The 22,600-nt window shown below is 39.1% G+C and overlaps 1 protein-coding gene across 4 annotated transcripts in view; it reads left to right on the top strand.

The window, feature by feature from the left end:
- GOLGA3 (golgin A3) overlaps positions 1-22,218 on the top strand; it is a 30,378-nt gene extending 8,160 nt beyond the window's left edge. For 3 of the 4 annotated variants that reach the window (XM_037376097.1, XM_037376107.1, XM_037376117.1), the window contains 19 exons: positions 1,148-1,259; positions 2,880-3,186; positions 3,800-4,002; positions 4,375-4,512; positions 5,469-5,630; positions 6,416-6,784; positions 7,981-8,058; positions 9,042-9,305; positions 9,807-9,901; positions 10,602-10,818; positions 11,495-11,638; positions 12,257-12,454; positions 12,979-13,095; positions 13,587-13,726; positions 14,585-14,717; positions 14,924-15,046; positions 15,474-15,638; positions 16,637-16,800; positions 17,785-22,218. In XM_037376097.1, coding sequence (XP_037231994.1) covers positions 1,148-1,259; positions 2,880-3,186; positions 3,800-4,002; positions 4,375-4,512; positions 5,469-5,630; positions 6,416-6,784; positions 7,981-8,058; positions 9,042-9,305; positions 9,807-9,901; positions 10,602-10,818; positions 11,495-11,638; positions 12,257-12,454; positions 12,979-13,095; positions 13,587-13,726; positions 14,585-14,717; positions 14,924-15,046; positions 15,474-15,638; positions 16,637-16,800; positions 17,785-17,992 — 3,337 coding nt within the window. In that variant the 3' untranslated portion in view covers positions 17,993-22,218. The remainder of the gene's footprint in view (positions 1-1,147; positions 1,260-2,879; positions 3,187-3,799; positions 4,003-4,374; positions 4,513-5,468; positions 5,631-6,415; positions 6,785-7,980; positions 8,059-9,041; positions 9,306-9,806; positions 9,902-10,601; positions 10,819-11,494; positions 11,639-12,256; positions 12,455-12,978; positions 13,096-13,586; positions 13,727-14,584; positions 14,718-14,923; positions 15,047-15,473; positions 15,639-16,636; positions 16,801-17,784) is intronic. The other variant, XR_005102415.1, reaches the window with a different exon arrangement.
- The last annotated feature ends 382 nt before the right edge of the window (positions 22,219-22,600 follow it).

The following is a 22,600-nucleotide window of genomic DNA, read 5'->3' as shown; positions in this document are numbered from 1 at the left end:
CAGCCTATTACTCCTCCCTTCTACTAATTTTGCATCCAGTTTTAACTTAAATTCATTGTGATCAAATCTGTTTTTAACTTGCAGATTCTAAAAGAAACTGAAAGGTCCCTTTGTTTGCGTGCCTCTTTACTAAGTATATCTTTAGAGAAAGATATTCTTGCCACTGGCAGTGTGTTTTAAACAAGCTGCTAGCAGTTGCTTCTGTTTGTATTTACTTGTGAAGCAGACATTTGTTCACTGAATCCCTGATGTGGCATTGGTCTTTAAAGTCTGAAAGTGTGGAGTTAACAGACTCAGCAATATTTATTACTGTCCTTTTCCAGATCTATGCATGTGCCTTTCAGGCCTCAAATAGTGATGAAATGCCAAGGGTCTTGTCTATACTCCTCAGCCCTTTGGAATGAGATTTACTTAGTCTCACAAGCTTTTGTGTATGTGGTAGGTATTAAAGTGTGATTCGGTAAGCAAGTGGATGAGTGGTAAAGCCCTTAACGATGCAGTTGTGTTTTTTATCAGTTGTCTGTGGATGCATGTTTTATACATGCTAATTTTGAAATAACTTTTTTTCCCACCTTTGGAATAGAGTGTAATGGCCCAAGGTGTTAAGCTAAAATCAATTGTCAAAAATTATTCTATCTTAGTCTTAATTCTTAAGGTAATGAGAGATGAAAGATCTTTTTTTCTGGACTCCTTGGCTGTACATCAGGGAAGGAGCATGAGGAATCCCTTATATCAAATACCTGTTCTTCCTTCTTTTGTAGCATCTGTTGGTATTTCTCAGGCAGTTTCACATTAAAGCAGACAGTTGCAGACAATAGTTGTAGAGGTTTTGTGCTCCCATTATATCTGTTTGTCTGCTTATAATGGGATATGCAGATACAGAACATAATGAAGTCAACCATTATGCTTTGTAAAATAACAAATAAATGGGTGCCACAGTAGATTCTAGTTGCTGTAAGTATAGGAAACTAACGTATAAAAATCTTAGTGTGAACATAATTTCTGGATCCATCATAAAGCCAGAAAAAACGTCCTAAATTCTAGGTCACACGTGGAGTCAGAGTACCTCTTCATTTCAGCCTCACTGTTTCACTAGATGAGTGTTGTATTCTAACCCTTCAGCTGTGTGTGCTGTCTCTGTCTCCAGTGTCTCTATGGAAAGCTCTATCGCAGGAACGCATGACGAAATGTTGCAGGTTCTGAAAGAGAAGATGCGACTCGAAGGGCAACTAGAAACACTCTCACTAGAAGCTAATCAGGTAGAAAATTCATTTGAATTTCTGTATTTAGCAAATTATAGTATTTCAAGAGTCTTCAATTCACTAGTCATTAAAACTGGGAATTGTGTTTTGTAAAGACCATTGTAGAATAAGGTACTTTACAAGGATGCTGTGGTGGGTTGACCCTGGCTGGAGGCCAGGTGCCCATCAAAGCTACTCTATCACTCCCCACCTCAGCTGGACAGGGGAGAGAAAACACAACAAAAGGCTTGTAGGTCGAGACAAGGACAGGGAGAGATCACTCGCCAATTACTGTCATGGGCAAAACAGTCTTGACTCAGGGAAATTAATTTATTACCAATCAAATCAGCGTAGGGTAATGAGAAATAAAACGAAATCTTCAAGCACCTTCCCCCCACCCCTCCTTTCTCCCCAGGCTCAGCTTCACTCCCGAGTTCTCTCCCTCCTCCCCACCAGTAGCGCAGGGAAACTGGGAATGGGGCTGGGGTCAGTCCCTCATATGCTGTCTCTGCCGCTCCTCCCTCTGCAGGCAGAGGGTCCTCACACTGTGCCCTGCTCCAGGGTGGGGTCCCTCCCATGGGGGATGGTCCTCCATGAACTTCTCTGGCATGGGTCCCTCCCATGGGCACAACCCCCAGGCACAGCCTGCTCCAGCACAGACCCCCGCGGGGTCCCCAGCTCGGGCTCCTCTCCATGGGGCCACAAGGTCCTGCCAGGAGCTCCTCCAGTGTGGGCTGCCCATGGGTCACAGCCCCCTGTGGGCACCCCGTGCCCCGGCGTGGGGTCCTCCCGGGGCTGCGGGTGGGGGTCTGCTCCCCCGTGGGCTCCGTGGGCTGGGGCACAGCCTGCCTCACCGTGGTCTTCCCCATGGGCTGCGGGGGCATCTCTGCTCCGGCGCCTGGAGCCCCTCCTGCCCCCTGCCCTGCCCGGGTCTCTGCAGAGCTGCTCCTCTCGCGTATCCCCGCTCCTCTCCCCGCTGTTGTTCTCCCACGGGTGTTCCCCCTTCTCAAACACGCTCTCCCCGGGGTGCTGCCACCATGGCTGCCGGGCTGGGCTGTGGCCAGCGGCGGGGCCGGCTGGCATGGGCTCTGTCGGACCTGGGGGAACCTTCTGGCAGCTTCGCACAGAAGCCACCTCTGTAGCCCCCTGGCTACCAAACCCTTGCTGTGCACACCCACAGCTGCTGAAGAGGATAAATAAAAAGTTAATGAAGTCCTCAAAGGCCTTTTTTAAAAAAAAGGTCTGGGTTGTTTTTTAATTAAAGTAAAATTGAGAGAGATGATAAATCCTGAGTAATGCTAGCACTGTCTATATAGCTGTATTTCCACTTTGTATTGATTGATGGTATAACACACATAATAGAAAGCATTCTTCCTCAAAATATGGAAATACATGTCTTATTGAAAATCCTGACATGGTTACTGAATTATAATCCTATATGTCTTGTCTGTGCTTTCTTCTGTATTTTCCTTGATATTTGAAATACCTGCTAGGTCACTTTGAAAGAGTTTTTTACAAGCTAGTGGTCTTTGCCTTAGCAAAGCCATTTTGTTGGGCATCTTCTTTAGTCAGCCATTTAATGTATTTTTCTCTTGAGACTTGTGCATTTTGATATTTTTTTTTTCTGGATACTTTCAGGCTCTCAAAGAGAAGACTGAGCTACAAGCCCAACTTGCAGCTTTGAACATGAAGCTTCAGGCACAGATGGAGCACAGCCAAAACAGCCAGCAGAAGCAGGAATCTCTGAGTTCTGAAGTGGCCACATTAAAGCAGTCTTGCTGGGATCTGGAACGAGCGATGGCTGACCTGCAAAATACATTGGAAGCAAAGAATGCTAGTTTGGCTTCTTCAAATAATGATTTGCAGTTAGCAGAGGAGCAGTACCAAAGACTCCTGCTGAAGGTTGAAGATATGCAAAAAAATGTTCTCACCAGGGACAGCACAGGTGGGATTATGTAAATGTCAATCTTGAAGATTTGTTATGACATAAATCATTTAATTTCAACATAATTCTGAAGTCCAGGAGGAAGAAGGAATTTTGTTTCCTTGATGTCATACTAATAAAATGGTCTGAATTTTAAGATGATTGGTTTTTATTTTGTGTCACAGAAGTGCCGCTATTTACAAGCTGCCACTGCCAGCTTGGAGAGGGAGGCATAAATATTTAATCTAGTAACTGTTTGACAGTGGACTAATGTTTTTTAGAAAATTGTGCAAATATTGGTTTGTAATGATGACTCTACGTGTCAGGATACCTGCTTCCTCTTTTTTAATTAGTTCGTATTTTCTCCCTCTAAGGAGCTATGAATGTTTACAGAAATTATTTATTTAATTTTGCTTATGACCTGATACTTTGAATTCTGGCTCTTCCCCTCACTTTTGCATGAAAAGCCAATCTTTATGTAATTAGGCATATATGGTTTTTGTTCCAAAAGAAAGAAAAGAGGGGGGGAAAAAAAAAAAAGAAAAAGCTACAAATATAGCAATAATCCTTGAAAAAAACGTGTGCATAAAAGTAGAACAATTAAGTGCACTGTCTGAATTCTTTATTTTTCTAGTTCATGATCTACGACAGCAGTTGGCTTCCTTACAGAGCCAGCTTCAGAAGGTGCAGCTGGAACGGACCGCGCTGACCAACAAGCTGAAGGCATCTGAAACGGAAATCACATCACTCCAAAACGTGCGGCAGTGGTACCAGCAGCAGCTTGTGCTAGCGCAGGAGGCCCGTGTCAGGCTGCAGAGTGAGATGGCCAATATACAGGTATTATGACTTACTTGCCTATAGGGCTGAGAATCTGTTCTTTATGTTAGTTGTATCCAGGGGACATTGTTCATAAGCTCAGACAAGGGAGCCGGTCTCACTTGTTCATTCTTCAAGTGGAAAGCAGGAGTGAATGGTGTTTTGTTTTTCATCATGAGGTGTTAGTTCGCATTAATGCTGAGCCATAAATGTAATCAAAGCACTTGCCTTCTGTGGAGGAAGATCTGCAGTGCCATGAAAGTAGTAGCTGAGATAAGGGAGAGATAGATTCAATGTGATTGTTTTGTTTTTTTTCTGAAACTGTAAAATTTGTTGGCCAGATTTTGACTGTTGATATTAATCTGTGATTTATTTTTTTTCCCTTCCTTTTAGGCTGGGCAAATGACCCAAGCAGGTATGTTGGAACATCTCAAACTAGAGAATGTGGCGCTGTCTCAGCAGCTGACCGAAACCCAGCACAGATCCATTAAAGAAAAGGAACGTATTGCAGCACAGCTGCAAAATATTGAGGTAAAGTTGTAGGTATCTTCATGAATTATGTTGTGCCTAGGTTTTGTATTTAAGTTTTGCAAACTCAAGGCTATTCCAGCAAAGTAACATAAAATTCTTATGAATTGATTCAAATGCTGCATTATAAAAACAGTAACTATTTCAGAGCAAATAAATTTGCATGACATGACAAGCAGTAAGAGGGAGCAAGGCCGTATGTCTCCCATTCCAAGGTGATAATTGCATTTTCAGCTTTGGTATTTGTTTTTCAAGGTGGATATGAATTTTCTCCCTTGTCCGTTTATGAACTTTTTCAAGAGAAAACTTAATTGGAAGTTAAACTAAGTCAGTAAAGTGCCGCTTAGGTGTGTAAAATTGCTCAGTACTCAGTTTGTCCTTCCTGCCCTCCATTAAGAATAGATGGGTGAAATCTGAAGTGCAGTATATTCACTTTCAAAGCACTTGGAACCTTAATTCCCATTGAATTTTAGTGACATTCCTGCTTCTAAGTCTGAAAGGGCAGTAAAGCAGCAGGTTAGTGGAAGCATCCCATCGCTGGTGTTACTAATAGCAGTTGTATAAATGACAGAAATTTCTGTTTCCTTGAGTAGCTACAGCATCCAAGGAATCTTTTGTTTTAGAATTTTTCCAAAGAGCTTAATTTTAATAAAGATTTTTTTCTTTATGTCTGTCTTCATCAATTTAGAAAGGATATGATATGATTTAAGAGGAATACAGATTGTCATAAATATACAGGACATTCACTGTTATTCTAAGGTGTCTGAAGTGTATGAATGGGTGGCTTCAGTAAAGACATACAGATGCGTAAGGCAGGCATCAGAATTATTTTTGCTTGTGTCTTTTTCCCTAGAAATTTTCTAACTTACGTTTTCCTCCCCCCCCCCCCCCGCCCTTCCCTCCTGCCCCTCCTCCTCCATGGAAATTGTAAAAGTTGATTCCTTGGTTTTTCTGTGCAGGCTGACATGTTAGATCAAGAAGCTGCCTTCATGCAGATCCAGGAAGCTAAAACCATGGTGGAAGAAGACTTGCAGAGAAAACTAGAGGAGTTTGAGGATGAGAAAGAACAGCTTCAGAAAATGGCTGATTCTGCAGCAACATTGGAGCAAGAATTGGAACAGGTAGACTATTGTTAGGCAACTTCCCCAGGGTTTCAAGTGGCATACTTATTTGGCTGAAAAGACAATAGTAAATAGATACTGAGCTTAAACTTTTTCTAGAACCTGAAAGATTGTTGCAAAAATGAAGTCCGTGTCAAAGTCGCTCTGTCCCAGGTGAAAAGGCTCCTTCTTTTTCACCTGTCTCAGCAACAGTATTCTGAAACTTCAGAACTACTGCCTTATAGATGTTGGGGGTTTTTAGTGAATTCAGGGTGTGATTATTCTAAGTATAAACAAGAAGTGTAGATCCACGTTCAAAGCTGTTAGGCAGTCAAGACATCATTATATAACTTAAAGCGTAATATATCTGCACTTTGCTACAAGAGTCTTGCTTTAACCTTGTAACATTACGAAGGCAGCAAGTCAAGGACTGGAATGAGATGAAGTGTGTGGTAGCTCGGTATCATATTCCATGTAATTATATGGCATTATCATTATTAACACTGAATTTACCTGGTATAGCTAGTGTGGACGCATTTTTCAAATAAAAACGTAGAATACTGCGAATCTTAAGAGTATTTTAGGTTTGTCATTCTAATCATTGCTTAGCCTGTAAAATTACAGATGCTGCAGAAGGCAATCAATGCTATTAATACAGCAAATAGAGGTGGCCAAGGAAAGTTATTTTCACCTTCTGCTGTTTTCTCCTAGAAACTAAAACACTAGTTAAAATATTTTGATGGGAGTGAATTTTTAAGGATAACTTTTGTTTTGTACGAATTTAATCTTAAAATACTTCTTCTCAGGTCAGGTTGACTTTGCATCAGCGAGATCTGCAGCTTGAATCTTTACAGCAAGAACACCTAGACCTAATGAAGCAATTCACGCTGACCCAAGAGACGTTGCACACTAAAGAGCAGTCCCTGGATGACCTGCAAACACAGTATGATGAACTGAAGGCCAGGTTAGAAGAGTTCCAAAGTGACGCTACTTCTAAAGATGACATGATCCAGTATTTGCAGAATGAGAAGATTGTCTTGGAAGTAGCTTTGCAGGCAGCAAAAGCAAGCAAAGAACAACTTGATGAGGGAACAGTGCGCCTTGGAGAAGATAGAGAAGTAGCATCAGAAGTCTTGGAACAACTGAGGCAAGAAATGGCAATCAAGTCAAGCCAGGTAATGAATCTCTAAAAGTATCTTCTTTAAAGTAGCTGTTGCAGGGAAGTATTGCCACAGGCGCGTGACAGAAGCAATTACCATGAGGGGAGGTTGGTACACAAGTTTGTATACACGTGTAGTTGCAAGATTCAGCTAGTGGGAATATTTTAATCAATTCTGTCACTTTTCCCTGTTGGTGAACTATCTGACACTTTACATCCTGTTACATAATTGGTGAGCTTACAGCTTAATATCCCTTGGAATCTGTATGTGCTTATGCATTTGTGTGGGATGGAATGGGAAGCTGGGGTTAATTGATCTTGTTCTGTCTGTTTCCAAGAGCCACCATCTTTCAAAAACTTACCACTTTTAAAACACAATAATTTTGAGTAGATCACATGTTTGAAGTAATTTTTCAGCACGCTGCTTTTCTGTAGCGTTGTGGCCCCAACATCTTCCTTATGCCATAATTTGGTCTTGTTTAATTGTGCCTTTCTTCTGGAAACAATATACCAGGGTTTGCTTTTGTGTAGTGCTGTGTACCAGTTGAAGCTTTTTTCTAGTCACATTAGGCTTGTTGTTGTAAAATAGTTCAGTATGTCCTTAATGTTTTTGTAGCTGCTGCTTTAATTTAAGGTGACTCTTCTTTCACACTTTCATTTCATAGTCATGTATGCTGTCTGTCTTTTAAAGCATCCAAGCTCCATAAGAAGAGCTTTCTTACTGAATACTGGTAACGATGAGTTTGTGGTAATCTTTAGAGATTTCTTTTGAAGATAATAATGGGACTTGATAGTATTACCAATAGAAGTACTGATGAATTATGGAAGTATATTTAACATAAAGATTGGGTTTTTTTCCTTCAAAGAACCAGCTGGTTTCTTCACTTGATCATGTATGTGTGAACAGGTGCCAGTGGGATACAAAATGTTTACGCTAATGGCATGTACTAAAACAATGGCAGGATAAGGGGACTTGATGCATTCCTGAGAGGGTTGACAAAGCTTGCTACATGGTGACCTGTGTGAATGTATTTCTGTATAAAATGTTGTGTTATGTAACAGAGCCGTTGAGATGCCTAGTCAGAAATGGGATCCTCATTAGGTTAAGCAATTGGTGCAGGCATAGCAAAAGATACTGTCACTGCTTGAAGTAACATAGAATATGACATTTGACATGTACTGCCACTTGTTTGCTTTTTTTCCTTCTGGCAGGTAGAGAATCTACAACAAGAAAATGCCAGCTTTAAAAAACAGGTTCAAAAAGTGAAGGAACAGTTCCTGCAGCAGAAAGTAAGCAAAAGCAGACTATTTCAAAGAAACAAAACCAAGGAATATACTTCTTTCGTTTACAGTGAAGGCATGTACTTCTGAGGGGTTTGTGAGGACACGAATCAATTTTCTGTATCAAAGAACTTTGACATAATTATATAGTTTCTATATTTTGTACAGTTGATTTTTTATCTGTAACTAATGTAAAAGCAGATCCACCAACAAATTCATGCTTTCATCGGACTTCAAGGAGTTTGGCAAATGATCCACCATATAAAATCTCTCTCTGGTTTGTTGATTAGATGTGCTGTTGCAAAAGCACTCGTGAAAATTTTCAAGTGTTGTCATTTTCCTGCAGCTTTGCAAAGTGGTAGTTGCTTCAGTAATTAGATTGAAAATAAGCGCTTTATTGCAAATTTTATACTGAATTACAGTTCTGAAACATTAACTTGAAATTGATATGCCATCAGTGTTGCATATATTGCCTTATGTATAGGGTGGCACCATTAATTTGCTGCTTGATTGCTTATTAACCTGATGCCAAAGGTGGTTTTAGCTTGTTAGGTTTAAGTTTGGGAAGGCTGTTTGAACTGTCAGCCATGGTTAAGCACTCTTGTCATGGCAAAAGTTATTAACTGTGTATGGAATAACCGGTTAACTTTTTACATTTAGTTTGGTTAAAAAAAAGGCACATAATTAGTGCAGTTCCATAAAGAATGTGACAAGTATCTCATACTGCTATAAATGCTCTTACTCAAGAATGTCTTTTAATGAACTGCTGATACATAGCGGTATTTGATGTCTGAGTTTACATAAAAATCTTTGAATCAGAGTAAATATGTTACAGAAGATGACGCTGGTTTGTATTCTTTGACATGTGACATGCCCCCCTCCCCTCCCCCCCAAATCAAATAATATCAGTAAATATTTTATCATAAATTACTCTTACGCTTAGAAAGTTGTAACAGAGTTGACGTTGTCCTCTTGAAACTCTTGTGTCCAAGGTAATGGTGGAAGCTTATCGAAGAGATGCAAGTTCTAAGGACCAGCTGATTAGCGAACTGAAAGCTACAAAAAAGCGGCTGGACTCAGAAGTGAAAGAGATAAAACGAGAGCTACTGAAGGTTCAAGCTGAAAAACAGTCACTTGAATCTGAACATTCAAAACTACAGAAGGAGGTATCTCGGGTTCAGCAGCAGATGGTGGAAATAGAAAATCATCTTCAGTCAGTGCAGAAAGAACGAGACGATATGGAAACACGTCTACAGGTACGGAAGGTGTTAAGCTTTGAGCTTTTAGTGTGCTACATCCAGGATGCATTGCTATTTCTATTAACTTTGGAAATAAACAGAATGACCACCTGCAAATCAAGGTTCTTTGTTACATATTTAATATTGTCTATAGATTTGAGCATATGCCTACCAAAATTCCGTAAATACATGGCCGCTTATTAGCGTCTCAAAGTAAGTGGGAAGAAGCACGCTGCAGAAGCGCTAGAGGTGTGATGTGGAAGCAGTTTCCATGGTCCCAAAGCGAACTCCATCTGAGAACAAAGACTAAGCTAGAACTCCAGTCATACATGTTACGGTGGTGGGCACAGAGGGAAGAATTAAAGAAGGGAAACGGAAAGGAGATGGAGAACGTTGGAACAGTTTATATTTCGAGATGGAAGTTATTTTGAAATTTTATGCTTATTCTTTTATAATCCAACATGCAGCAAACGTGCTTTTGTTCTTACACTCATGGGTGCTTTTTCCCTTCCTATTAAGTCCTTGCAGTTCGATAAGGAACAAATGGCATCTCTTGCTGAGGCAAATCAGGCACTAAAACAACAAGTAGAACAAATGCAAGAAGAAGCAAAAACGTAAGTGTTCTTTCAGCACAAGCAAAGAACTACAGCATTTGGTTTTCATATTAATCTTTTTAGCAATATTTTCCTATTCCCTGGTCTTTTCTTTGGGAAATTTAAGTAGTCAGTGTCATATCCATGGCAAAGTGTTGGTCACATGCTACACAGGAATTGCAGCTTTTTCTGTGATTCATTTATGCTTGTAACCAACAGTCTCTGCCATATAACATACATACTGGAGCTAATCCTAATTACCATTCACTGAATTTTAGCCTTCAGTGGCTAGAATGCTGGCATTAATGAGAACCTGGGGTTTGGGGTATTTTTTCCCCACTGATGGTCACAGGGTTTTTATTTTACCTGACATATCCACTAAAGTTCTTGGGTTAGATTGGATACTTACTCTGAATTCTGTGTTATTTTAGAGAAAGTAGTATATCTTCTTTCATGCTAGAGTTTTAGTAATTCTGACAAAGACCTCATAATTACCCTATTTTCTTAGAATGTTATCAAGTCTTCAAGAGGGCCTCAAGAGAGTCATACAGAGGGCCAAATTGTACCTTACCAACTGATGTCTTTCTCTGATGAGATGGGTGACTCTGGGACAAGGAGAGAGAAGTGGATGTTGTCTTTTCTGGGGCAATGTGAAAAACTAATTTTTTAGTCATGTGTTCAGACAGTTTTTGGTTTTACCTGATGTTTTCTTTCACTCCAGGGCCATTACTGAGCAGAAACAGAAAATGAAGCGTCTAGGGTCAGATCTGACAAGTGCTCAGAAAGAGATGAAAGCAAAACATAAAGCCTATGAGAATGCAGTTGGCATTCTTAGTCGTCGGCTACAGGAATCTCTCGCTGCAAAGGAATCTGCTGAAGCAGAGTTGAGCAAACTAAAAGCACAAATCACTGATGGTAGAAATGACCAGATTGCTCAGGTATGCAGATGTCTTTTAACGCTGTTCGTACAAGGGCAGAGCTATCTTGTTATTAATATAAGTCTTGAAATACTATTTTACACTGAAGTGATCAAAATATTCAGAACATAAAGCTAGATAAGAACATGTTGTCAGTGTTCTGAGCAGAGAGAAGTTCCTTTTGCAAAAAGGCAAACCAGACTTCCGTTTGGTTGGTGGCTTTTTTTGGTTTTATTTTACTTGCACCTTTCAGGTCACCAGTTGTAGTCCAAGGTCAAGAGGATGATCAGCCTTTGTGCTAAATTTTCTGATTAATTGTTATTGTTGGTTTGGTTTTTTGTTTGGTTTTGGGGTTTTTGTTGTTTGTTTGGTTTTTTTAAAGGCTCAGCATCTGAAGATTTTTCCAAAATTCAAACTCTTTACTGCATTTTTCTCATTGACAGTTCTTCAGGGTAGCCATAACTTACTCATACATGTTATGCCTGTGATAAGAAAATTAATTTACTAGGGGAAGCTCCAATTCTTTGGACCAATGGAGCAAGGTATCAAATATACTAACAGCAGTAGCTGCATGCAAGGGTGGAAAGCACCTCATTTAATACTTTCTAGAGAAGTAGGTGTTTTTAAAAAAAACAACTAAATTACTTCTGTAAGACAGGTGATATATTAATCACACTCGTGATCCCTTTGTCTTTAGGAAAGGATTCAAGCTCTGGAGACAGAATTGCAAGCCGTTAGCAGCAGTAAGTTGATGCTGGAAAAAGAGTTGCAAGAAGTGATTTCACTTACCAGCCAGGAGCTTGAAGAATACAAAGAGAAAGTGCTGGAACTTGAGGATGAGGTGATTGCTTGAATTTGCATGGTAGATCAGAAGGTGACAGTTATAAGTGCCCAAGAGGCAGGGAGAAATTTTAGTACTGTAATTTTATTCCAGCAATGCAGGAAATCAGAATCTTACATAGGAAATGTAATGTCAGTGACACTTGCTAATTTTGCTGCTCAGTGCCAGTTCTTCATGGTTTCATGAATCATTGTCATATAGGGGGAGAGAAAAGTAATTCCTGTGTTAGATTCCACACTGTCACGAGACAGTGAGAATGTTTGAGTCATTACCTTCTGAAAGTTTTTGGAGTCATGGATGCTCAGTGATCTTTTTGAGGGCAGAGTGCTGGTGTTCAGTTGTAGAGTTGCACAAAAAAATTACATGTATCAGCTACTCTTGATCTGCACGTGAACAGTGCTCCTGGATTCTGCTTTCTAACAAGCATTTTAGTCTTCCAAAAGGAAAAAGTATCCAACTGAATCAATTTTAGAATGTCCATTTAAAAAAGAAAAGAAAGAAATCACACTCTGGGAAAGCAAGACCTTTAATGAGTTTAGCTCACAGCTTTTTTTGTGGTAGTAAGCTGGAGTTGTTTGGGTTTGATTGTTTGATTTGGTTTTTTTTCTTCGGCTATAGCTTCAGGAATCTAGAGGCTTCAGGAAGAAGATAAAACGTTTAGAAGAAATTAATAAGAAGTTGGCGCTTGAACTGGAGCATGAACGTGGAAAACTTACAGGTCTTAGTCAGTCCAACGCCGCTTTGCGGGAGCACAACAATATCCTTGAAACAGCATTAGCAAAAAGAGAGGCAGATTTGGTACAACTGAATCTACAGGTATTTGACCTTTTGATAGAATATTTTCAGAAAGGAATTAGCTCATATTTCTGATAACAGGATGTACGCATCTTCCTCATGATAGAAAGTTGGTGCATTTTCTCCAGAACCAGGTCTCCCATGTGTTGTGTAACAGCAGTAATATAGGGGGCTAAACAAGAGACCAGAAATGAGACTTTGCTCTAAACGGAGCTCACTCTTTTGGAAAAACACAAATCACACTAAAATATTTGCAGTAGTGAAAGTGTGGCTCACTGAAGTTGGTTGGAACATGCAAACTGTTACATGTGGATTCATTGAGATGAAAGATTTTTATGCCAGTAGTAATATGTTCATGGGGATAATAGCAGTGAGCTACCATTTAACTGCAGCTACTTGGGTACCGTGAGGAAGGAGTTACCGGTGAACAGCAGAGGGAAGTTTTGCAATCCCTGCATAGGCTTGTGTTTGTATTTCCTCTGCTGGCAATTCTGGTCTTCCAGTGAGCCCGCACAAAATGTGTGTTTTTGTGTGATGTGATGCAGGTACAGGCAGTCCTGAAGCGGAAAGAGGAAGAGGATCAGCAAATGCAACAACTTATTCAAGCTTTACAGGCTTCCTTAGAGAAAGAAAAGTCAAAAGTTAAAGACCTGAAGAAGCAGGTAATGGCTCATCTTTTGTTCTATTTTCTTAAAAGGGGATTTAAATATAAGTATTTGAAAAGTAACTTGAAACAAAATCTACGCTTTATAACATCCTGCTTCCTGCAGGGTGTCTGTCATGATGGCCAGTAGCTGAAAGATCAGTTGATGTCGGTCTCTCCTGTTGTTCCCGGTGTTAAGCATACTCATTGACTAACAGGAATATCTCATTATGACTTATAATGCATGGGACACATCCTGAAGTGATGACACTTCATCCAGAAATTCACAATGAAGAAGCAGTCTGGCGAACATACTTCTTCTGTTATATGTAGTTACTAACTGCCATTGGCATTAATAAGGATCACAACACTAATAATTTTTTTAGACAAAAAGGTGTTAACAGTTGCAGAACCTCCTTCTTGATTTCTTTTGTACCCCTTTAGTCTAGTTCCCTTTATGATTCACCTACAGTGATGAAACAAAGAAAAATTGCTTTTTTTTTCTTGTAGGAAGCAGCAGCCAAAGCAGATGCAGCACATAACCGCCGTCATTACAGAGCTGCTGTGCTTGAGCTCAGTGAAATCAAGAAAGAACTACATGCCAAAGAACTGCTTGTGCAAGCCCTTCAGGCTGAAGTGGACAAACTGCAGTAAGTAAATGTCCAAGTTCTTAGAGAATAGTAAATAAAACAAATCATCTGAAAAAGGCATACATTAGTGAATTTTTGGTTTTGTCAGTCTGGAATGGATTATGTTGAAATGTACTCCAGCTGAGCATGAACATAAGATGCATGTTAGGATTCTATGTGAATACTTGCAATTTTCTGTCTCTTCAAAATTGAGATCTGAAGTGCCCTGTGTTTAGGTTTCACCATCTGCTGTTTTTACCATTTCAACATAGATTTCTACTACTTCATGTTACTAGTAAAGATTAACACTTCATATATATACTATTATTCTTCTCTCTTTCACATCCCTGGGGAGCTACAAAGAGAATGATTTTTGATTGTTGAATATATTCCCTGGCACATTCAAATTAAATTTATTTTCTTGTATAGAAGATAATTTCTTGTAGTTTAAGAAAATATCAGATGTACATGAGCATGGATATAAGGTTAACGGATATAAGGTTAACCCTGTTCCTCCTAAAAGAAAAGCAAAATTGCGAACAGGTTTTTTGATTTGGTGTGTTGATATTTTTGGGGTGGTTTTTTTTTTTTACTACATAATCTATTGTTTGTAACTGGACTATTACCAGTGCTCAAGGAATTTTACACCACCCCCCTCCCCCCAATATTTAATGATCTATTCACGCATCTGTTTCCTATAAAATCTTCTTGTGATTTAACTCTTGCTGTGAATGTGTTGGCAGAGCCTTCAGTAAAAGCTATAACAAACCAGGTTCCATGCACTGTCCTGTCGTTTATGGTTACACAGCTAACCCAGTGAGGTACTTCTTTTAAAGGACAGATTGAGTAACTGCTGTGTCTGTTAATTCTGCTGTGCAGGGTAGAAGATGAAAAACATTCCCAGGAGGTATCACAGTTTCAGGAAGAGCTGGCAGAAGCCAGGTCTCAGCTCCAGCTTCTGCAGAAGCAGCTGGATGACAAGCTTAGTGAACAGCCTGTAGTAAGCCAAGAGGTAAAACCTGCACATTTACTGTGTTCATCCTTATTTGTGATGCATTGTTTGACTTCATTTGTCTTTAATTCAGCATTTTTTGATGAAGTTTTGCTAGGTTTTCTTAGAATCAGGAAAGGTTCATGAGACAGTAATATATTTCTGATTTTGTGGCTGATTGCAGCTATATATAATTCTAAAGACACTTTCCCCCTTCAACGTGGTAGGTGGAAGACCTCAAGTGGGAAGTAGAACGAAGAGAAAGAGAAATTGAAACGCTTAAGCAGCAGCTGGATATGAGTGAACAGCGCAGTCACAAGGAGTTAGAAGGCATGCAAGTTGTCTTGCAGGTATTTAATCTAGTCAGTGGATGTTCTGATGGATAATGGTTATTGCTGTAGGGGGGTAATTAAAACAATATTTATATTGTTAGAAGCATAGGTATACTTTCTGATACTTTTAAAAATACATTTTTATTCATAAAAACTTATTCACAATGTGTTCTGCAGTGTCTCTACTTTTCTCAGTTTTATTTTGACTGTGGTGTTAGTGCCTTATTTCCTTGACCTTATGCCATTAAAATAGGCTGCTGCCTTTTTTTTTAAAAAAAATAATTTCTGTTTTCCACCAGGGCAAATTGGTTTCAAATAACAGTGTTTCTATTGTTTCTTTTTCTAATTTCTGCTGGAAATGATAAAAAATGATAAAAACATTAGTTGGCTGGAACTCTTGTACAGTTTCCTTGTTTCATGGTGATTCCCTTCTTTTCCCATTCAGAATATCAAGACTGAGTTGGAAATGGTGAGGGAAGACCTGTCAGTGACTCAGAAGGATAAGTTTATGCTGCAAGCTAAAGTGACTGAACTGAAGAATAGCATGAAGTCGCTGCTGCAGCAGAACCAGCAACTGAAGTTGGACCTGAAGCACGGCAAGATGAAGAAGGTATTTAAATAGGAAGAATGCATGTTGTACGGTACTGGAAAATACTCCAATAATGCTCTAAAACTGAAGTACCAGAAAACACTCTGCTGCAGTAAACCTGGTGAAAACTCTGAACTGAAATGCCTGCTTGTGATACAGACTTGCTGATGTTCTGGTATTTAAATGATAAATATAGGAACACTTGCAGGTAAAAGTAACTGCACTGATCGTGACTTCCCACCTTTTACTTCAGAAATCTTTGTGTTTAGCGTATTCTCTTACATTTACATTTTGACATAATAAAGCAAAAAAGGTAGCACTTAAATAATGAATCATGGGCGAATACGGAGTTAATATCTTCTTATAGTTTAATACCTTCTTAATGGTCATGTGTCTGTTCTCTCCATACTGTCTAGTTTTTCATCCTTCCACAGTTCCAAAGGGTAACTATTAGTGGTTTGATTTTTCTGATTTGCTGCTAGTACACAGAAAATGAAGCAATAGTAGATCTTTTGCTTTTTCCCTCCCTGAAGTAATTCTGTCACTTAGTGAGACAGATATGGAAGCCTCCATTTCATTCTTTCAAACGTTGGCCCTGATACCTCATCCGACAGGTTCCAGAATTTTCAAAAGTATTCCTTTGATTGTACTTAACTGATACTACTTTTCCCTGAACTGTTCCCTTAACTATACTGAAAGAATTTTATTAAAATTTGTTGTGAAAATCCAACTAATTTTCTTTAAATCATTCCTGGTTTATTTCTTTAGTAGAGAGTTCTTGAGTAGATCCTTCTAGATGCTGTTTGTTTACTAAAGAGCATGGCTAGCAGATGACATGAGGTTAGGAACTTCTGCTTGTGATCCATGAGACTTAACAAGAATGTGCTTCTGATTCCAGCTCTCTAATGCATATATGTACCAGTAGTATGATGTGAGATACTTTCTATATGGTGAAAATTACACTGATGAAATAATTGAATTTCTGGCTCTTTTTTTTTTTTTTTTTCTCCTTTAAACAGAGGAAGGAACTGAAAGGAGAGAATAACTCTTCAAATCCTGTGACTCCAGTCAAGATTCCTGATTGTCCAGTGCCTGCTGCCTTGCTGGAAGAACTGTTGAAACCATCGACAGCTGTGAGCAAGGAGCCTTTGAAAAATCTGAACAGCTGTCTCCAGCAATTAAAGTATGACCTGTTATTTTCAACCATATCAAATAATGCTAAAAATGTTTCCAAGAAACCAGCTGCCAGCTTAAGGAAAAAAGGATTTGTAAAATGAATTCTTTTCCTTTTATTGGGACTATATTTAGGAAAGTAGGATGCTCTGTCATTTTAAGTGCTTGCTTATATGGTAATGAAATAGGGAAAGAAGCCTTTAAGCTAAACTAGGCAAAATGTCCATCCTAAGTCACACACAGGAGAACAAACCAGAAACAGCTATTTCTAGTTGTTCTTGCTGGTGGAGAAGCTGTTGTTTCTCTCTTCACAGCATCAGAAAGGCTGCTCGTGATTGGAGCCCAGGCAGTGTGTTAATAAGAACTCTCCACAGAGGAAGTTCATTCTGCCAAAAATAGATTTTCAGATTTGCCCTTAAAAGGTCGCACATGAGATTCTTAACAGGAAAGCCACAACTTCAGGAAGATGGGGAACTCTGGTTATTGGGAGAACTGAGCTGCTATTACCACCTCAGTTGATGTTTGAGGGGGAGTGAGCCTGGGATGTTCTGTGATCCTGTACTACCAGGCTGGTCACTTTGTTAAGCTGGTGTCTGACTAAAGTCATAATGTGTTTAGTTATTTTTCTGTGCTGTTTTCCTCATCTCTAACTCCCATGTCGTCTTTTATACCTGCTTGTGTACCACATCCATCAGGTTGCAGTCACTCAGTGCCTTTACTGAGGAAACAGTACTGCATCATCCCTGGCAATAAGTATGTGCAGCAAAGGAGTTTCTGCATTGTTGCCCCTTATTTTTGAGTTAAGCATATTGTGTTTGTTTTGCTTTTAAAGACAGTTCCTAAGGTTCCTGCAGACTACTTTCTTTTGTATGCAGCTATAGCTTAGATAGTCTTGGAGCGTCAAGGATCAGAAAAGTAATTCTCTTATCTTGCATTTAGCAGTTAGCTTTCTGCTTGTTAATTTTTGCTTTTTTGTTCCCAATACTTTCAAAAGGCAAGAGATGGACAGCCTTCAGCGTCAGATGGAGGAGCACACCATTACAGTACATGAATCAATGTCTTCGTGGACTCGGATTGAAGGGCAGCTAATGGACCTTACTTCTGCCAGCCCTGCAACCGCATCAGAGCAGCAGGAGATTCCTACTGTAGATGAAAAGAAACAGAATTACAGTGTTAGTGACAAGGAAGCTTTGACACTATAACCTCCTTACCAGTTGTCTTTCTTCCTATTGCTTTAAGTATGTAAACAAATCTTTATCAAAATTATTTATTTATTTCATTTTTAAAAATGGTGTTCAGAGTTGTGCTTTTGCCTGTAGAAGCAAAGGGCATGGTTTTGAGAAACTGGTGTAATATTAAATGAGGAACATGTTGTTCCAAGGGTTGATTTGAAACGTTACCATAATGATTCTGTCATGTTGGGGGCTGCCAAGTGGTAAATCTAGCTCATTTGGGGGTTTAGTAAGAGATTCAGATGAAGGTTTAAAATGAGGTCAAAAGGAGCATCTGGTTCCAGGTCTGTATTTGTTCAATCTGATTGAGTTTGTTAAGGAATGACTGTTAATTATGTAACATCTGGGTTGTGGTGTGGTGAGTTGGGGTTTTTTTGGGGTGCGTGGTGTTTTTTTTTTGTGTTTTTTTTTTTTTTAAATGGGTGGGGGCGATGGTGTGTTCTACCATCTTGGGTTGTATCCAAATCGCAGGGAAAAGTTCTGCTCATGTTCAGCCATTAGCAGTGGTTGAGAACTGGATATTCTGAGCATTCTTTCTCCTCCCTCCTATAATCTCTTATTCTTGAAGTTCAGATTACAGATACCTGTATTTAAAGAGGAAAATTTATTTGAAGCCATTTCTTGTTATGAAGGTGACCTCTAACCTATAGCAAAAGAAACAAGACTGTAAAGATGAGCAATGAAGAGCAGTATGTATCTTTGGCAGACTTGCCTGGGATGTTTTGTGAAGTATCAGTTTTTCTCTTACAGTCGCAAGCCAGTAGGGAGCTTTGCTTCACTGCACAAACACTTCTTGCACCTTTTTTAGGTCAACTTTTGAAGTAGACACCCTTGAAAAAGGTATGTGTGTAAAATAAATATATATATATATGAAAAAAATCATAATTTTCTGACTTTGAATATCTGTTTTAATATGCTTATATACTGTAAGCTAAGGCTGACATGAGGGTTTTTTTGTTACTGTCATTGTTTTAACGTTACATTTAAGTTCGCTTGTTTTTGACATACTGTACAAGTGGCTTAGGGAAATCATCCCCTAAAGCCAGAGCTTTTAGAAATGTAATTATTTTTACTTTAAAAGACAAAGTATAATGCCTATAAAATTATTATTATTTTTATTAGCTTTATCTTCTCCTACATACTTCCCCTACTTTTTGCACCCCCTATTACAAGGTGTCCACCATGAATGGAAATGTTGGTACTGTGGCAGCCCCTCTGCAGAGCACCTTGACTAGATTACTATTAAAGCAGCCCACTTTAGATTCCTTCACCTTTGGTCTCATTGCTCCATGTGGCTTGTAGTGCAGCGATAAGCCCGCCTTCTCCTCATGCAAAGATTCAGCGTGGAGGTACTGCTTCACCTAATGTGCTAAGTGCTAAAGCGCAAATCAAAATGTATGTGATATTATTTAGAAGATTTAGTGGCAACTCCTGTATTAGCATGTTTTTGTCTTTAAAACACAAAGCAGGTCAATTATATCTGCTCTTGTTTGGCATTTTTTAAAAATCTACTAAGTACAGCTAGATTTAAGTGGCTGGGGAAAAAACCAAAAATACTAGTTTGTGTATTTTTTCCAAAGAGACTGTTGCTGCTTTTGGATGGGTTTGGTTGTTGGGGGGTGGGGGGGATTATTGCAGTTTTCTTAGCAGCAAGGCAAAAAATAAGCAAATAAACAAAAAAACCCAAACCCACCCACATTTTATCCTAAGTCTGATTTATCATAATTGCCAATTCAAGCCTTAGTCTAGTTGAACACTTTGCAGTTAGTCTCTATACTGACTGATTTCATGCCCCTCAGCTACTGGATTTTAACTTACATTTTATTTGGATCAAAGTCAAGTGATGCCAAAAGTCAAGGTTTTGAAATCTGTGAAGGAAGAAATGTGTCAGCGTCGCACTAGGTGCTGGTGTCCATCATACAGAATGACCAAACAATTCAAAGAGAAGTCAAAAGCTTTACAGACTACCTTAGACACATTAATGTCTGCATACTCCCGCAGTCTACTTTGCAGAGTAAATTGTACTGATTATCTCGCTGCTGTCATGTTCTTGAACTTGCCTGTATGTTTAGTTCAAAGAAGAAAAAAATATGCAGTATTGTTAAAGAACAAAATTAAAACTATGTAATGAATAATATAATTAGTACAAAAAATCCTGAACATTTGATAACTTTTTAAATGAAGTAACACTTGTGCAGTGTTAATGTTGCTGTTCATTTTAGTAAATACATTGCCTAGTTAAGAATCCATTATGTTTTAATCTCTTAAATTTGGCAGTGTTGTATAGATAAAGGTTTTATCTAGTATCAAAGAAGCCAGAGTTGTTAGAAACCTTCATAGTTCTTCAGAATGTGTGCTCTCCTCTTCTCTTGTATCAATAGTTATACTTCATTCCGTTTTCAGTGCAGTGCTGCATTTTCTCACTGGCTCCTTAAAAAGACATCTGAGCTTGTACAGTGAAGTAGCTTTAGATGCACATTTCTCCTTTTTAAAGAAGAGGGAGCTGTTGTGAAGTGCTCGGATTACATTTCCCCATAGACCCACCTGTCTCTTTCTGAAAGTACCTGGGCCCTAGGTGTTTTCATGGTATATTCACCATGTGTTTTTCTATAAGCAGAAGCACCTGCCATTTACTTAAATGAAGGACAGACGGTGAGACTTGAGGGTCTAAATCTGGTGAGGTACTAAGTCAATTCAGCTGTGCAAGTCACTGAGGAAGCCTTCTAGAAGGAGCATGCAGCATGTGATGAAAACAAAGTGCTTTTTTTTTTTTTTTTTTTAAGCTCATCAGCTGCACTTCTTAATCATCAAGAGAAATCGTTGCTGGTTTATTAAACAGCTTCACCCTGAGGCTGAGCATGCTCACTCTATGAAGCTTCAGGTCTCTCCTGTCCAGGCAAAAAACCAAATGAGCTGTAGGAATGAAAACTGCCTCCCTTTGCCTGTTACAGCACTGCCAAATACGTCTGAGGAAAATCTAAAGAATAATCTCTTAAAATATTTTTATTTTCTTTTCCTTTTTCAAGCACTGCAACAGAATGTATTTTCTATGTCTTGTTTCTTCAGTGGTTGCTACCTACTAAACCAAGTCTTGTTGATGAAGGAGAAATGTCATTCTAATGTGAGAATGTTTCCCAAGCGATGGAAGCTGGTAAATGCTGCAGCATTACTGTTTCAGATGCTGCTGGGGTTTTTTGAGGACTCTTGAATAATTGTGCATTTAAAAAAAAAAAACCACAAAAAAACAACAACAAAAGCAACCAAAAATGCAACAAAAACCAGCAAACCCTACAGCGGAAAAAAAAAACCCCCAAAGTTATTGAGTCTCTGGTGTTGATGAACATTGCATAATGCTCCATTCTGTTGTCTTCCAGATTTCTTGGAAATACTTGTGCACTGTATTGGGATCAGCTGAGCCCTTTATCTACTTATGCAATGGGAGAATCTGGTCCCATACTGTTTATTCAGGCAATATCCTAGCTGAAATCTGTGGAAATTTCACATATGTAAAAAGTAGAGTAATATCCAGAATGAAAGTTCTAGTGCTCATATTTTCACAGATTAGATATTCTCTCTTAGGGGAGTGAACTGCAGTGGCATAAGTGTGTTAGTGTTAGCTATGACAACATTAAAGGTGCGCTGGGGACAGATAGTATTATTAATACCAATTTAACTTAAAGATGACATTCAGTCCTGGTGATGCAAAAGCTCGTGATTATACATTTTATTAACTTTGCCAGGGAAGTGTGAATAGTTGCATGTGACTTACTGTGACCGGAGCCTTTAAATATTTTCATGTGAAAGCAATTACAGTCCAAAGTAATTACTAATGCTCATCAGCTGGCATCTGATCACTCTTGTCTCCTAATAATATGTAACACTTCAGTCATGGGCAGTAGGGCAGCCTAATTTCCAGTACAGATGCACAGATTTCTAGGGGAGGGAAGGATGTTCTGGATATTATGAATGAAATCTTGTTATGTTTTCCACATGACATTCAGTAATGTCTGCTTAGGTGGTACTTGTAAAAATAGAAGTTAATAATTTCATGTTCTTGAGTGGATAACCCAGGGGCTGGAGGAGTTACACTATGTACAATTAATGTTTATGATCATACATAGCATGTTGATTATAAAAATAATGTGCATAGGGGTTACTTTAAAAGTTTTGTGCAATAAACTATTTTTGGTAAAGGGCTCAATCTTGTTTCTGCTTTCAAAAAGAAATTGCTTAACAGTCTCTTGAGTTTTGAACATGCTCTGTAACCACCTTCAAGGAAAAAAAACTCACTTTTTTGGAAAGACTATGTTATTGCATATTGATTTTTCACACATCTAAAATTGATTGTGCTTGTGTTTCCATTATGCTTTTTCTCATGTTTGGTGGACAGGTCCGGAACAGCATAATGAGTGTCTCACTGCCAGCCCCTGCAGCCCGAGAGCGCTCAGAGTGGGCTGGATTCCGAATTAGCCAGCTGCGGTGATGAGGAGACATCACTGTCCCCTGCTTGTCACACTGAACAGGGTGAGTGAAGGGCCGCTGCCACCTCCCCCGGGGGCCGCCGTTTTGTCTCATCAT

Source organism: Falco rusticolus, chromosome 1 (genome assembly GCF_015220075.1).
Source record: "Falco rusticolus isolate bFalRus1 chromosome 1, bFalRus1.pri, whole genome shotgun sequence".
Classification (NCBI taxonomy): domain Eukaryota; kingdom Metazoa; phylum Chordata; class Aves; order Falconiformes; family Falconidae; genus Falco; species Falco rusticolus.
Note: the sequence above shows the minus strand (reverse complement) of the source record. Positions and strands in the feature narration are given on the sequence as shown.